This window comes from Aulonocara stuartgranti (assembly GCF_965226115.1).
Source record: "Aulonocara stuartgranti genome assembly, chromosome: 4".
NCBI classification, from domain to species: domain Eukaryota; kingdom Metazoa; phylum Chordata; class Actinopteri; order Cichliformes; family Cichlidae; genus Aulonocara; species Aulonocara stuartgranti.
In genome coordinates this window covers 14,588,819-14,603,048 of record NC_138942.1, presented here as the reverse complement: position 1 = coordinate 14,603,048, position 14,230 = coordinate 14,588,819, and the positions used below count along the sequence as shown (strand labels likewise).

At 41.0% G+C, this 14,230-nt stretch overlaps 2 protein-coding genes across 2 annotated transcripts in view; one reads left to right on the top strand and one right to left on the bottom strand.

Moving 5' to 3' along the window:
* Positions 1 to 14,223, bottom strand: part of coro7 (coronin 7) — a 115,600-nt gene extending 101,377 nt beyond the window's left edge. The window contains exons 1-7 of the mRNA XM_082530273.1: positions 13,812 to 14,223; positions 12,144 to 12,240; positions 10,915 to 10,995; positions 10,675 to 10,745; positions 9,473 to 9,659; positions 8,321 to 8,397; positions 3,851 to 3,901 (exon numbers count right to left, since the gene is read on the bottom strand). Coding sequence (XP_082386399.1) covers positions 3,851 to 3,901; positions 8,321 to 8,397; positions 9,473 to 9,659; positions 10,675 to 10,745; positions 10,915 to 10,995; positions 12,144 to 12,240; positions 13,812 to 13,871 — 624 coding nt within the window. The 5' untranslated portion in view covers positions 13,872 to 14,223. The remainder of the gene's footprint in view (positions 1 to 3,850; positions 3,902 to 8,320; positions 8,398 to 9,472; positions 9,660 to 10,674; positions 10,746 to 10,914; positions 10,996 to 12,143; positions 12,241 to 13,811) is intronic.
* Positions 1 to 14,230, top strand: part of tedc2 (tubulin epsilon and delta complex 2) — a 278,694-nt gene that overhangs the window by 237,033 nt on the left and 27,431 nt on the right. The window lies entirely within an intron of this gene.

Below are 14,230 nucleotides of genomic sequence, written 5' to 3'. Positions count from 1 at the left end.
ATATTAGGCACAAATCCTATAAAAAGCAGAAATACTATATTAGGCACAAATCCTATAAAAAGCAGAAATACTATATTAGGCACAAATAGTATAAAAAGCAGAAATACTATAATTTAGCAGAAATACTATGTTAGGCACAAATCCTATAAAAAGAACAAATACTATAATTTAGCAGAAATACTATATTAGGCACAAATCTTATGAAAAGCAGAAATACTATGATTTAGCAGAATAGTAATAACTTACAAAATTACAAATATGGAGGCATATTGAAACAGAAATGCACAGAGGGACACACAAACACAGGCTCTAATCCAGTCAACCAGTCTAACTATATTCAATTTAAATCCTACAATGACATGCTGCCAAATAAGGGCAGGGTCCTCTCTCTCCCACTAAACACACACACACACACACACACACACACACACACACACACACACACACACACACACAGAAGAGAGCTGCCGAATTTAAATCCACCAATCAGAGTGGCTGTTTACGTTTTCCCGCCAAAACAGGTGCATCTTTTTACACACGCAGCACAGAGAGGCACAGGATTATTGCAGCCTATTTCTCATAGTGAGGACTCCCCACAAACAAATGACCATAATTTCCTAACCGTAGGGGCTAGAGCGGTCATTCTTACACCGTTTTGTTCAGAAGAGATGGGGGAATCTTCCAGTGTTAACAATTTATCATTAAAATGTGAATTTTTAGAGATATACGACATGGATGACTTGTTGACTTAGAAGCCACGAATTCCCCAATATGCAAATTTGAATGCCTGAGGCCACATATATGATTGGCTGGCTGGGAAGCCGTGCAGGCCCTGATTTGTGGATTTGAATTCCTCAGCCCTCAGATATGATTGGCTGGCTTAGAAGCCATGAAGGCCCCAATATGCAAATTTGAATGCCTCAGGACACATATATGATTGGTTGGGAAACCGTGCAGGCCCTGATTTGAAAATTTGAATGTCTAAGTCCTCACAGAGGATTGGCTGCCTGGGGACCTGGCAGAAATATATAGAAATACTATGATTAAGCATAAATACTACATTTAGTAGAAATACTATGTTTTAGCACAAATACTATAAAAAGCAGAAATACTATAATTTAGCAGAAATACTATATTAAGCACAAATCCTATAAAAAGCAGAAATAGGATGATTAAGCATAAACACTACATTTAGTAGAAATACTATGTTTGAGCAAAAATCCTATAAAAAGCAGAAATACTATATTAGGCACAAATCCCATAAAAAGCAGAAATAGTATGATTAAGCATAAATACTACATTTAGTAGAAATACTATGTTTTAGCACAAATAGTATAAAAAGCAGAAATACTGTAATTTAGCAGAAATACTATATTAGGCACAAATCTTATAAAATAGCAGAAATAGTATGATTTAGCACAATAGTAATAAGTTAAACAGAAAAATTGGAAAAGCAAAATGGACAGCTGAAAAAATGCTGAACATGCTGAGGGTCCCTCAAATATACTTGTTAAATGAAAAAATCAGCAAAAAAATGCACAGGGAGAGAGAAGTAAGTTTCTAGGTCAGCCTGGGAGCTGCTGAATTTGAATCCACCAATCAGAGAGCCTGTGTACTTTTTCCCGCCAAAACATGTGCCTCTTTTTACACACGCAGCACAGAGAGGCACAGGATTATTGCAGCCTATTTCTCATAGTGAGGACTCCCCTCAAACAAATGACCATAATTTCCAAACCGTAGGGGCTAGAGCGGTCATTCTTACACCGTTTTGTTCAGAAGAGATGGGGGAATCTTCCAGTGTTTACCATTTATCATTAAAATATGAATTATTAAAGATATTTGACTTCTAATGCACCATAACTGAGTAGAGCGAAGCAAAAACTGCCTTGACTTGCCCTCAAACAACGCTTTGTGACTTGAAATCTATTTGGAGTATCGATATCATTCTTTCACCGTAAGAGACAGCAGGCTTTGGTGAACAATCATGGAAATTTTCAGGTCTCTGTGGAAATCCAACAAAAAGTTATGACGAGAGAAAAAAGTGGTTCATTTCCACAGTTTGAAATCTGAAGAAATCTGAGCGAAGGACGAATTTCCTACCCTCAAACAAGTCCAACTCATTTCAGAACGGTAATAGGTGAGAAAGAAATTCTTGAATTGTGAGCGTCAGGGGTGTCTGAAGATATTCGGGGACAAGCTTCATGTCTTAACTTTGCTTCGTTAAGGAGATATGACGATTCGAATATGCCTCTCATTACAGAAATCCAGCGGTGATTTTGAACAAGCTCTCCATTGACTTTATATGGAGAGTTTTCTGACATTGTGTTGGTCTGAGGAGATTTGCGAAAATTCTATAAATCCCACAACAATGATAGTGACATTTCCTGAAAGCCAGCAAAAATACCTACGTTTTGATGTATAATTTGTGGAAGTTGAGTGAAAATTGAGCAAGTAGCAAACAGTTGTTCGGACATGAAGAGAAGACTGCAAAACCTTCAGTGACACACTGGAAGCCAAGAGCATAGCAACCATAACAACGCATGTATTTTGTGAAAAATCACAATTTTGCAACTCAAAACTTTAAGAGGCATAAAAGTAAAACAGTAGAAGATTTGAAAAAGCTGAATCATACCTGAATAGCCCAATAATTTGTGAACATTTTAAAATTTGAATGGTTGTTCTAGGTGAAAGTATGAGGAAGTAGTTAAGTTTCAAAAACAAGCAAATTTTAGCAGAATTGCTGAAGTTTCCCATTCATTTCAATGGGACAAATTAAAGGAAAAAAGCTTAATATTTTAAAAAGTATAATAGTTAAAAATACCAAAAGTCATAGCCGGCATTAGCAAAAATAGCTGAATAGTTTAAAGTTTGAACGGTGAAAATAGCACAAAAACTGTGGAAGTAGTTAAACGGCGAAAAGTGTACGGAAGTCCTAAGAATAATAAAGAATAAAGAGAAACAGGAACTCAATAGTGTGGATGCTTAAAGCATCCACACAATAAAGAACACATGGGCGAGTACATACTGTGCAGTGTGAGCAGATACAAATGTCTTCACATGTTCGCAGGTGCATGAACCCACAAATATGCTTCACTTCCATACAGCCTGCTGTGCCTTCCAGGTATTTCTGTGATATAATATATTAAAGCTGCTGCTTCATGTTGTGTTTTTGCAAGATTCTTTATATTTACAAATGTGAACAAGAGACCATCAGGCACAATACTACCCCAGTAATTAAATCAGCCTGGGAGGTCCACTGTGGAAATGTGTGAGATTATTTGCACTATACTGAGCTGCCTCTCGCAACACTCACTCATGCCTCCCCCACTTCATCTTTTCTTCCTCATCCCCTTAGCACACAAATGCCCTACCACTCCACTCCCTCATTGCTGGTGGATAAAATTGGCTCAAAGCTGATTGCCAGTGGAGGAGAAAGGGGAAAAAAAGGAGGGATGAGGGCTGGGATGGGTACCCGTGGGAATTAAAGAGCAGCGATGACATCGTGTGCAGCACTTCCATAAATCAGTAGTAGATGAATTACTGTGAGTGGCCAGTGGTGAGCATTCTTGGTTACTGTTAACATGTTTGTCACTAGATGGAGTGCGGGAAAGTAAAGGGGCTTATATTACAGTAAATGGCAGTAGAGCACAGTGACAATGAACAGGGTGGTTATTCTACCAATAGGTACTTTGAAGAGAGATGATTTTCTATTTCTTCTACACTGTAAACAAAATCCCACGCCACAAAAAAAAGCAAGAAGTGGACCACAGTTACAAGTGTTACAATGCCCAGAGAGCAGCTGCAGTTGTTCCTTTGGCAGCATTGTGATGACTTTTTACTGGAGACTTACCTGAACAGGTGCCAGCTGGGCTCGGGGATCAAACACGCGGATCATCTTATCCTATCCAAGCATTAAAGAAAGAGAGACTTAGTAAGTCAATTAGCAATATTAGAAATTTTTATTATTTTTGATACATGACACAAATATTAAGAGGGCCAATTTAAACTGGGACTTTTTAAAAACCAAAAAAATTATGTCTGTGTTGTAATTTCCTCTTTTTCCTTCTGTGGAAAAAAGCTCAATGGAAAGGGGCTTTTTTTTAAGTATTTTTTAAAAAAGTCTATATATCTATAGTAAAATTAAGAAAGAGCAACACAAGCTCTCCAAAGTGCCCTTATTCATCAGCGTGATCTCACTGATTCATTGTTAGCAAATGCAACCCAGTGACCTCGCCGTGGCCTCCCGTGCCGTGACCCCGGCCAGCCCAAACATGCATTAGGCATCAATCAAAGCAGCCAATCACAGTGGCTCCTATGTGATTGGAAGGAAATGGGGGCTTAATGGGATCAAACTGTGACTGTGAATGTGAATGTGTGTCTGCAGCACGACCGTGATCACCGCAACGGCCTAACGTGAGGAGCTGACAGCAGGCAATACTCTAAAGGCAAAACCATCGGCACTTTTAAAGATATACTATGCTAACTGTGATGCAGTTAAAGTCACAAAAAGATGAGCTCTGTGCAACAGAATATAAATAAAGAGCTACATTTTTCCGATTTTTTTAACTTGAGTAGTAAACAAGGGTAATAACTAACGTTCTGCTTCTTTCTCTGCCTCTCCACTCGTGTGTGAGTGAAGCCCACCCACGAGTATGATGGCCCAAAGCTGTGTCTTCAGGCCGCTGTGACCTGGGGCTAAGCCAAAGACTCAGAAGGCAGACATACACACAAACACACCCACATGGGCCACAGCCCACCTGCTGCCAAAATGCCAGATTTGGTCTAAAACCAATCTATGAGCTCTAAACTATCTCTAAGTGGTAAAGATTTATTTGTGGAGCTTATTTTGGGAGATAGTAAGCTGGTGCTGCCCCTAACAATTATGTCCATGATTTATTTGAATTATGTTGTGAATGCTGAAACCTTCAATGCAAACACATACATGCCGACTCTCTCACATAAGATATGGAAGAGGACACCAGCTTGTGCAAATACACAAATGAGAGGTTTCTCACATACAGATGTTCTCCAGCAAGCAAACGCGAACACACACACACCTTGTTAAGCCTATGACAACAACAACACATATAAACTTTACCTAAACTCATAAATGCAGAGTGGCCAGATAGCCTTGTGTGTGTTTATGAGTGTGTTTGTGTGTGTGTGTGCTGAGAAAGCTGCTGTATAATCAAAGTGATGGAGCCTCATTCTCAAGCTGCTGTTAATGAGTTTTCGCCACTTGTGTGTTGCACACAACTTTCACATGTGTGCAAACACACACACAGATGCTGGGAATCTTCGGCGAGGGCTGCTCTCTCACTCCAACTTCACTCATCAAACACACTGTCCTGCCAGCTTGTTGTTTCCCATGGTTACTAGTGTAGTGTAACTGTGACTGGCAGTTTGGGATCACACAACCTTTTAACCAGTGATTCTGTGCTCTGTGGGAGACAGAGCACAGATAAAATTCAAAATTCAAGGTGAACCGTGGGGCATAAACCCACAGACACCTCACTTCCAGACAGCATACCACCCAGGCCCGTCCATCATTCAGATAAACAAGGGCCTACCTCCATCCCTGCTCACACTACCTGTGGGTTTCATTGCACTGAATGCTGCCTTTCTCCACAGTGTGTCATAAATACACATCTCTCCAGGTTCAAATGAGGCCTGTCATGATTCTTGCTCCTCAGGGTGGTGGTCTCCCCTTCATCTTCCCCCAACCCAGCCCTGTGCGCAGTGTTTACCCTACAGGAGGGCTGGAGAGATTGGACCCACATGTTGGCAGGCCCTATTTGCTTTAATAAGCTAGATTGGGGAGACTGAAAGGGGCCTTTTGGTTAAATGACACCAGAGCCCAATGGGGCAAGAACCTCAGAGGCCTCACAGCCTCTGATCTTGCACCCCACCCCACCGCCACACCTCTGCACACTTGTTTCTGAGGTGCCTGGTTCTTTCCGTCTAAGTCTCACTTTGGACAGAAAGGCTTGTTAGCTCCGGTGAAGGCTATTATCCTGTCAACTTAATGTCATCATTTGGACACAATCCATGACTGCTGGATTAATTTGTTACTTGTCAGAGCAAAGACAAACAAAGGGAGCCTGGGCCAACAATGTTACCTGCTAATTACATGCATGTGGTATATTTCTGTGTCAAAGTTTATTTGGTCTCAAGCTCAAGTAAGCTCATTAAGTATTTGTCATATTTTCATATCAATCACTTAATTTGAGCTTTTAGTAAAGTTTACTCTAGTGCATAATGTGACAGTTAAAACAGTGTACAACAGAATAATATTTAAAAAATGATCCCTGGGCTCTTTCTATATTCAAAATATACTCATCAAATAATTCCCTCTAAACTTATAAACTTCTATTCCTAAACAGATTTAAACCACATCCTTTCTTCTTCTTTCTTTGCCTAAATTATTAACACCCAAACAGAAAACCCTTTGGCCATAAAGACACAGCTTTCCAGACTTCCTTTCTTGAGCAATTAATTTAGTTTATTTCATGCTTTTCCTATAAACCACATACCCAGTGGAGATGTCAAACAAGCACTGTTCACCAGATTCTAATTCTTCTTATTGGGTTTGGGGCTCAGGGGTCAGGTGGGGGCAAGACAAAACAAAGGCCTTGATATATTTATCCTTTGTACGCAGCTTGTTTCCATTATTAGAGCCTTTATTGCCAAGAGACTGAAGTTTCCAGTCTGATGAAGAAAATCTCCACAGGCCTTCTGTTTTAATATGTTAATAATGGTGCCAAAAACATTAATAAACGGTAAATTACATCTTTTGCTATAAAATTGGTTTTCTAAATGTATCCCCTTTTCCCCTCTAAAGACCTGCTCAACAGTTTCTGATCTAATGTGTAATGTGACCCCCACCCTTTTTTATAAGTTTGACCCGTGTTAACAGTTTTCTGAAATTAACTCATATAAACAGATAAAGTGCAGCAATGTTCAAAGTGGGGCTTTCTGCACTCAGTGTGAGACACTGACTGCATCTAGTGGTCACAAACCACAACTGCAACTAGAGCAATCAACCCTCCGTCCATATATTAGAGGGTTACAGCATTCACTTTAAATCACTGTAACGTACAGTCACAGTAAAAAGAAAGTACGTCTATGATTTAATGCATTAGGATTTAATGAAAATAATCTGTCCCTAAAAGGGTCTTAATATTTAGTAAATACAACCCCAGATGAATTACATCACACGATATATTATTTTAATGTGACACTATTATATATTTAACAAAGTCAAAATGCAGAAGCAGTATGTGAAAAACTGAAAACATCTTTACTGATTGCATAGGAATTAAGAGAGTAAGTAGCAGCCACGTGCTGCTAATCAAATGTACTTGATTAATTGATCATCAGTAAGTGTGAGCACCTCCATAAAAGCAGAACTTTTGTCAGTTTGCTCGATCAGTCCAAAGAGGACATCAATTTCTCTGAACTTACAGAAGCTGTTTTTGTTGCTCATCAATCTGGTTATAGAGTCATTTCCAAACAATCTGAAGTCAGTTCAGTGAACTAAAGTATTCGCAAGTGGAAAACATTCATGATTGGTGCCAATTTTACCAGCAGTGAAAGCCCCAGTAAATTCAGACTGTACTGACCTTGGGGTGAACTGACTTTAATGTTCAGACAAACAGCAAAAAACCCAAGACCTCTATCTTAGACTCTACAGGCCTCAGTTAGCATGCTAAATGGTAAAGTTCAGTAAAAGGGATGGGGAGGGTTGTCTTTCTTCTCTAAAAAGAACATGCACGGCATTTCAGCAAGAACATGTGATACCAACTTTTAAGCACAGTGGTGGAGAGGTGATGCTTTGGGCTAGTGTAGAAGTGACAGGGCCTGGACATTTTGCAGTTATTGAGTAAACCATGGACTCCTCTGTAAACCAAAGTATTCTTACTCAAATGTGAGCCCATCTGTCTGACAGCTGAAGCTTGACCAAATTTCTATCATGCAACAGGACAATGATCCAAGGTGAAAGACCCAAGGTGTTACAATGGCCTAGCCAAAGTCCAGACCCCAGCCCGACTGAAATGCTATGGTGTTACCTTAAGAGAGCTGTGCATAAGAGAATGCCCATAAAACCTCAATGAACTGAGTGGGCCAAATACCTCCACAATGATGTGAGGGACTGATAAAGAAAAACAAGTACTTCAAGTTATTGCTGCTACAGCTGGTTCTACAAACTGCTGAATCGTGAGGTTTCCTTAGTTTTTTTTTTTTTTTTACACAGTGCTTGTGCATTTTGACTTAGTTTTGACTAAGACTTAACATCCTGTTCAGGTTGAGCTGTCCTCACCTTGCAGGAGGAAGCCAAAAGAGATCCATCGAGTTTCCAGCCGAGACTCTGCACCTGGTCACCGTGCTGCTCTAGAACTGCAAACACGCAATGGATCTTTTAAAGTGGTAGAAACTGGAAATAATGTTAATGTTAGACAGTGACAAAACAATGACAAAGAAAGTTAAAATGGTTTGGAAAGAAAGAGGGAAGCGAGGACAGATTGACAGCACAAACACAGACAAGACAAAAAAGAAAACAAAACACACACATCAATGTAAAGAGGTCACTTCATGAAAATGCAGGGAAGAGATGAGGCCATAAATCAAGCACACAGTGTTCAGAAAACACAACAATAAAAGTATGAGTGGTTTACACCTTTCACCAGTGTAGGCATATGTAAGAAATTCAAAGCATGGCACGTGTAAGCTGAAGTGCCATAAGTGATCACAGCATAGCTTGTGTGAATCATTTCACCATGACACACACCAAAAAATGAAGGGTGCTCTTGTTAGGACAGTGCCACACAAAGTAAAAGTGAAGAGCGAAAAAACAAACAAATAAACACAAGAACCCAAACACACGCTCACTTAGATGCACATTTTCTCATTCAGATCTTGCTCCTTGACCACACATGGAAAGAAAACTACAAATGAGGGCGATGAAAGACACGGTGGCAGGTTGGATCAGCAGTGAGCAGCAGCAGCCAGGCCAGCTGTCATGGGGGGGTGGAGAAGGAGGGACACAGTATATGTGTGTGGGTTGGGGTTGTTTTTTGTTTTTTTTGGGGGTGTGGGGGGGGTGTGGGGGGGGTGAGGCCAGAGGATAGTGATTATATTCTGAGGCCAATCCAAGGAGACTGGGGCCAGGATTGCAAACCAAAACATTACCTCTGCTGCTCCAGCACTTAGACAGAGCCACAGGGCTGTAAAACGTAGGCAGTGTCAGTGAGAGAGTCTCCAACACAAAAAAAGGGCAAGCACTTCACTCCACTCCATATATAAACTTTTGTTACACACAGAAACAAAATGCGGCACATTTACTGACAACTAACTGACACAGACTGAAATGTTACATGTGAAAAACAGCACGGCACATGATGTACGAACAAAGATTTTGAGATTTGTTTCAAATAAAAAAATTTAACTGTGCTCAGCTGCTGGTTGTAGTTACCTGCTAGCGGTGCTTCCTGGCAGTTGGTGTCCCAAATCTGAGCAGACTTAGTGGTGCCAACAGCCAGCAAGCCAGAGGAGGTGGGGTGGAAGAGCACCAGCTCGAGCCTGCCCTGACCTGGCCGCAGGGTCAGCTCTGGACTGCTGGACTGCTCCTGCGCCAGATCACACAAACGCCACAGCTTCACCTGCGCACACGAAAGGACTAAAAATAAAGATAATGGCTCTTTCTCCCTCTTCCTGCCATCTCTGTATCCATTTCAGGGAAAAAACAAACCTTCATCCCTTTTCTCCCCCGCTCCCTCCTCTTAGCAAAACAAACAATACGGCTAGATCAGGTGATTCTGAATCCTCCCTTAGTTACACTACAATAGGCCTAAGCTGCTGGGAGGATTCCCATAATGCACTGAGGGTTTCTTCTTCACTCACTCACTAAATGTGTTTATACATGACTCTGCATTTAATCATTAAGTATTATTATTGTGTGGCTCTCTTCTACAGTGTGTTTTTTGTCCTCTCTCCCTCCCCTCACCAACCGGTCATGGCTAGGCTAAGCAACCATAAGACTGCAGGAGCTGTGGTTGTCTAGCCTCACAAAGGGAACAAACTGTGTGAAGAAGATCAAAACAGCATGTAATTAAAATATCAAAGTGTAACATCAACCAGGCCGTCAAATGATGTATTTCTCTAAATGTTGAATAATTTGGGGTCTGGGCTCATGTTATGTTTCTAACATCAATATCAGATTACATGAAAATTTATGAAAAAGAGTTTATATAAAGTCTAGTTAAGTCAGGAAAAACACACAATTGAGATCACGTTTCCCAGACATTTTCCCTGCTCAGCACAACCAAGCTGGTGAAACAATATGACGTGCTGGCAAAAGATAAGAGGAGAGAAAGTGTTTTGCAGATGCGGGGCATTGCAGATCACTTTGGTTCGTGTGTGCGGCAAAAGTTGCATATCTTTACGGGTCTGTGAGGTAAACCGAGCTGCTGAGTATGAAGACGCAGGACCCCGCTCAGCACATTCCAGTAAGCTGGGGCACCTGTGGCTGAGAGAAAGGAGTCTTCAAAACGTTTAAATAGGAAAAACAATTCAAAATCCTGGCAGGAATAACAAGGCCTGAGACGATGGAACGTTGGCTTATGAGTATATTTGAACGAACAAGGTCAGAAAGAAGTAGGACACTGAACAGCTCACCGTTTCATCTACTGAGCATGTTGCCAGGAGACTATCATCAAAAGGAGAGAAGTCCATGTCAGTCACAAGATCTGACAGGAGAGAAGGAAAATTAATTAATAGACATTAGCATAAGATATTAGAACCAGGTCATGTGTCTACTTTCACTTCTGAGAAACATCATGTAGATTTCTCATGTGATTTCTGTTTTTAAAGAGTTTAAGAGGCAATCAAAAGGATTAAAAAAAAAAAAAAAACTACCAGAATGGCAGGAAATCTGGGTGACAGCCCGCTGGCCGTCTGAGCCTGGTTGGACTGAAGACAGGCCCAGCATGCCTCCACCTGTGGACACGTACAGCAGACAGGAAATGTCAGGAATTATCCTTTCAAAAATTCAAAATGTTCCTTCTAACTGTGTTTGATTTTTAGGTTATGTTATCTTTGTCATGTTTTGGCTGTGTGGCAGGCAGGATGAGGACCCAATCGCAAAACTCACACACACGGGGATGAACTCAAAAACACAGCTTTATTGCTGGCCACGAGAAACAATACAAAACTAAACTGGGAAAAACTAACATAAAGCTCACCAAGGAACACAGGGGAATCACACACAGCATGAGGGAGAACGCGACGCCGAACAGAGGGAGACTCAGACAGAAATACACAGAGGGTAAACGAGGAAAGTGGGCACACACGGGGAACACAGGTGATACTGATAATCATAACGAGACAGGGCGGGGTGAACTGAACATGACATGTACAGGCACAGAGGTTCAGACAGGAGGAGAGAGAGCACGGGGAAAACACAGACATAACGGGCTGGGGAAACATGAAACAACCACAAAGGGAGACGAGGGCTCATAAATACATAGAGGGCACACAGGGGGGAGAGAGAGCACGGGGAGAACTTAGACATAATGGGCAGGGGCCACATGGAATAAAACATAAGGAGAGACGAGGGCTCACAGATACACAGAGGGGCACACAGGGGGTAAAAGCCATGAAGGGAAAACACTTAGGGAACAACACAACAGGGCAACTCAGAAAACATGGCCTAAATAAGGAACGAAATACAAAAATACAAGGAACTAAGAATACTGGGCCCACATGGCCCAGGACCATGACAATCTTGATATTCTGAACTTGGGTAACAGCAGTATAAACATGACTCATACTGTAAAAAGTGGATACTTCTATCTGACAAAGATAAGCCTGAGTAAATTCAAATGTATTTTTAACGTGATGATTTTATTTAAGAAGCGGAAAAAACAATCGATCCAAACCTATCTGGCCCTATTTGAAAAGTAACACCCCACCCTTGTTAACTCCTGATTTAACTATAATTAACCACATTTTTGAAAAGCTGAGTTCAGTTTCAGTAATCAACCCAGGTTGGAAAACCTTACAAAGACATCAGGAAGGGGGCAAATACCTTTTCACAGCACAGTATAAGGGAATGTTACTGTTCTGCCAAACCTTTATAGTCTTACCAGCCTGCTCAGTATTGAAAGCCACCAGCTTGGAACTTGCTTTGATGTGGTTGCCCTGGGAGGCAAAGGAGCCAGCATGGACATTGTTGATCCACTCCTAGTGGAAACACATGGGTTTAATAATGCGCAAGCATAAGTCAATGCAAAAAAGACCACAAACAACCATCTCCTCTTTGTTTCATAATATTAAGCCACACACTGTCACAACCATAAAAAAAAAGAAAAAGAAAGCAAACGCTGCAATAAACAGGAAGGATCTGACAGAGAGCACACACACATGCACGCATGAGTGGGAAGGAAGTGGAAGTCCTCCCTGCTTTGCACAGCAGAGAACTCTTAAAACTCTTTCATAACATTAACAAGGCAAGAGCAGCTAGAGGAAAGTGTGTCTGTACAGCATGCTCCAGTAAGTACTGCTGCGCTGCTATTCAGGAAACTAAGAGCAATCCTGATGGTCATTCAGCCGCTAAAGGGCACTTTGACAGCTCTGACAGCCTTGCAGAAGAGATGTATTGCTGCTCTGTTCATTCATTTCAAAGCACTCTTTGCATTTATTGCAACAAAACTAGACATGTTTGTGTCAAAAGCGAGGTAGACAACAAATGCAAATACATCACACTAGAGGCCGTTTCAATCCCAAACAAAATCACAACATATGACTTAACTTAAATTCCTCAATCTAAACCACATATAATGCTGATTATTACAATAACTGAGTCTATAAAACTTCTAGTTATATCATCTGAAAGACAACTTTATGTTCACTGGTCACTTTCTTTCACTACCTTTTTTAAATTCCTCTGCAGGCCTATGATTTGAAGTAGCTTTGACATAAAATTGCTTTCTTTTCTCATTCTAGCCACATAATCCTGCATCTCCTCTTGACCAACATTTCACCCCTGCACTGAGTATAAAATGTCAGCACACAGACACATGACTTCACATTAAATCTGCTCTCCGGTGCAAAGGGCTAGTTTAACATTCACAAGAGCAAAGCACCACCTGCTGTCTTAAACCCCGGGCACAGATTTGTAGAGATACCACTGTTTCTGTGCATGCCAAGGATTGCCTCGGCTTTAAAAATAAAATAAAATAAAAAAAGCTGGGGATTACATAATAATATACACCTCACAAAGCAGAGCTTTAGGCGTTTAAAGTTGAGAAAGAATTGGTCCAGATTTGTATGCAAGACACTGCAGTCCAGTCCAGACATGTCAACAATTGCAATCTGCAGGACTACTATCACTGAAAAAGAGGCAACTGTGGTAGTTATATGGTAGTTATATTATTATTATTATTTTCCTTTCCCAGTGGGGAAATTTTATATTTTTTCCCATTGACTGAAAATCGGAGCAATCAAAACCATATAATACTGCAGCAAAGAGCTAATAAGCTATTTTAACACAAGTATGGTGATGTGCATCACCACAGCATCCTATCACGGCTGACAGCAGTGTGCAACCACAATGATTTCAGTCTTCACTAAGAGCCCACAGAACACTTGCATCTCCTGCTCTGAATGCTGTGCAGATTTCCAGATGCAGGAAGTTCAACATCCCTTGCAAACACGCAGGCGTTCCCCACAAAAGAGCACACCACAGAGCTAATTACCAACGCTAACGCTAGCTAGCAAATCTGCACCTATTCTGTTGCTCGCAAGCTACTCACATCTTTCTTGGCAATTTTCGGAGTGGTGTTTTTGAATTTGGAGGTCTTAAAGCGATTCATGCTGCCCTCTCAAACTGACTTTCGTGCCTTCCGGGTGTCTGTGTCGAGGTGGCTGGTACTCGGCAAAGGAGGGTTCCTTCTACAGCTGACAGTTCAGCCTTGCCGCTTAAGTGTTCGCTCGCTTTGCTCCACGGAGCTGTCCGACAGGGCGGGAGATTTGTTTCTGGATTGTTGCTGTCTTCACGCGCTACGCCGTGTTGCAAAAGGTGTGCATCCTCTTTCGTTTGTCACTTGTTATGTTCGATATACAGAGGAAAGTCAGGGGAAATTGAATAATTTTAGCCGGTCGTGATTTATATGATGTGACTTCTTAAGCAGAATTTATTTAAAAAAAGAAAAGGTGATTTAAGTTAAATTTT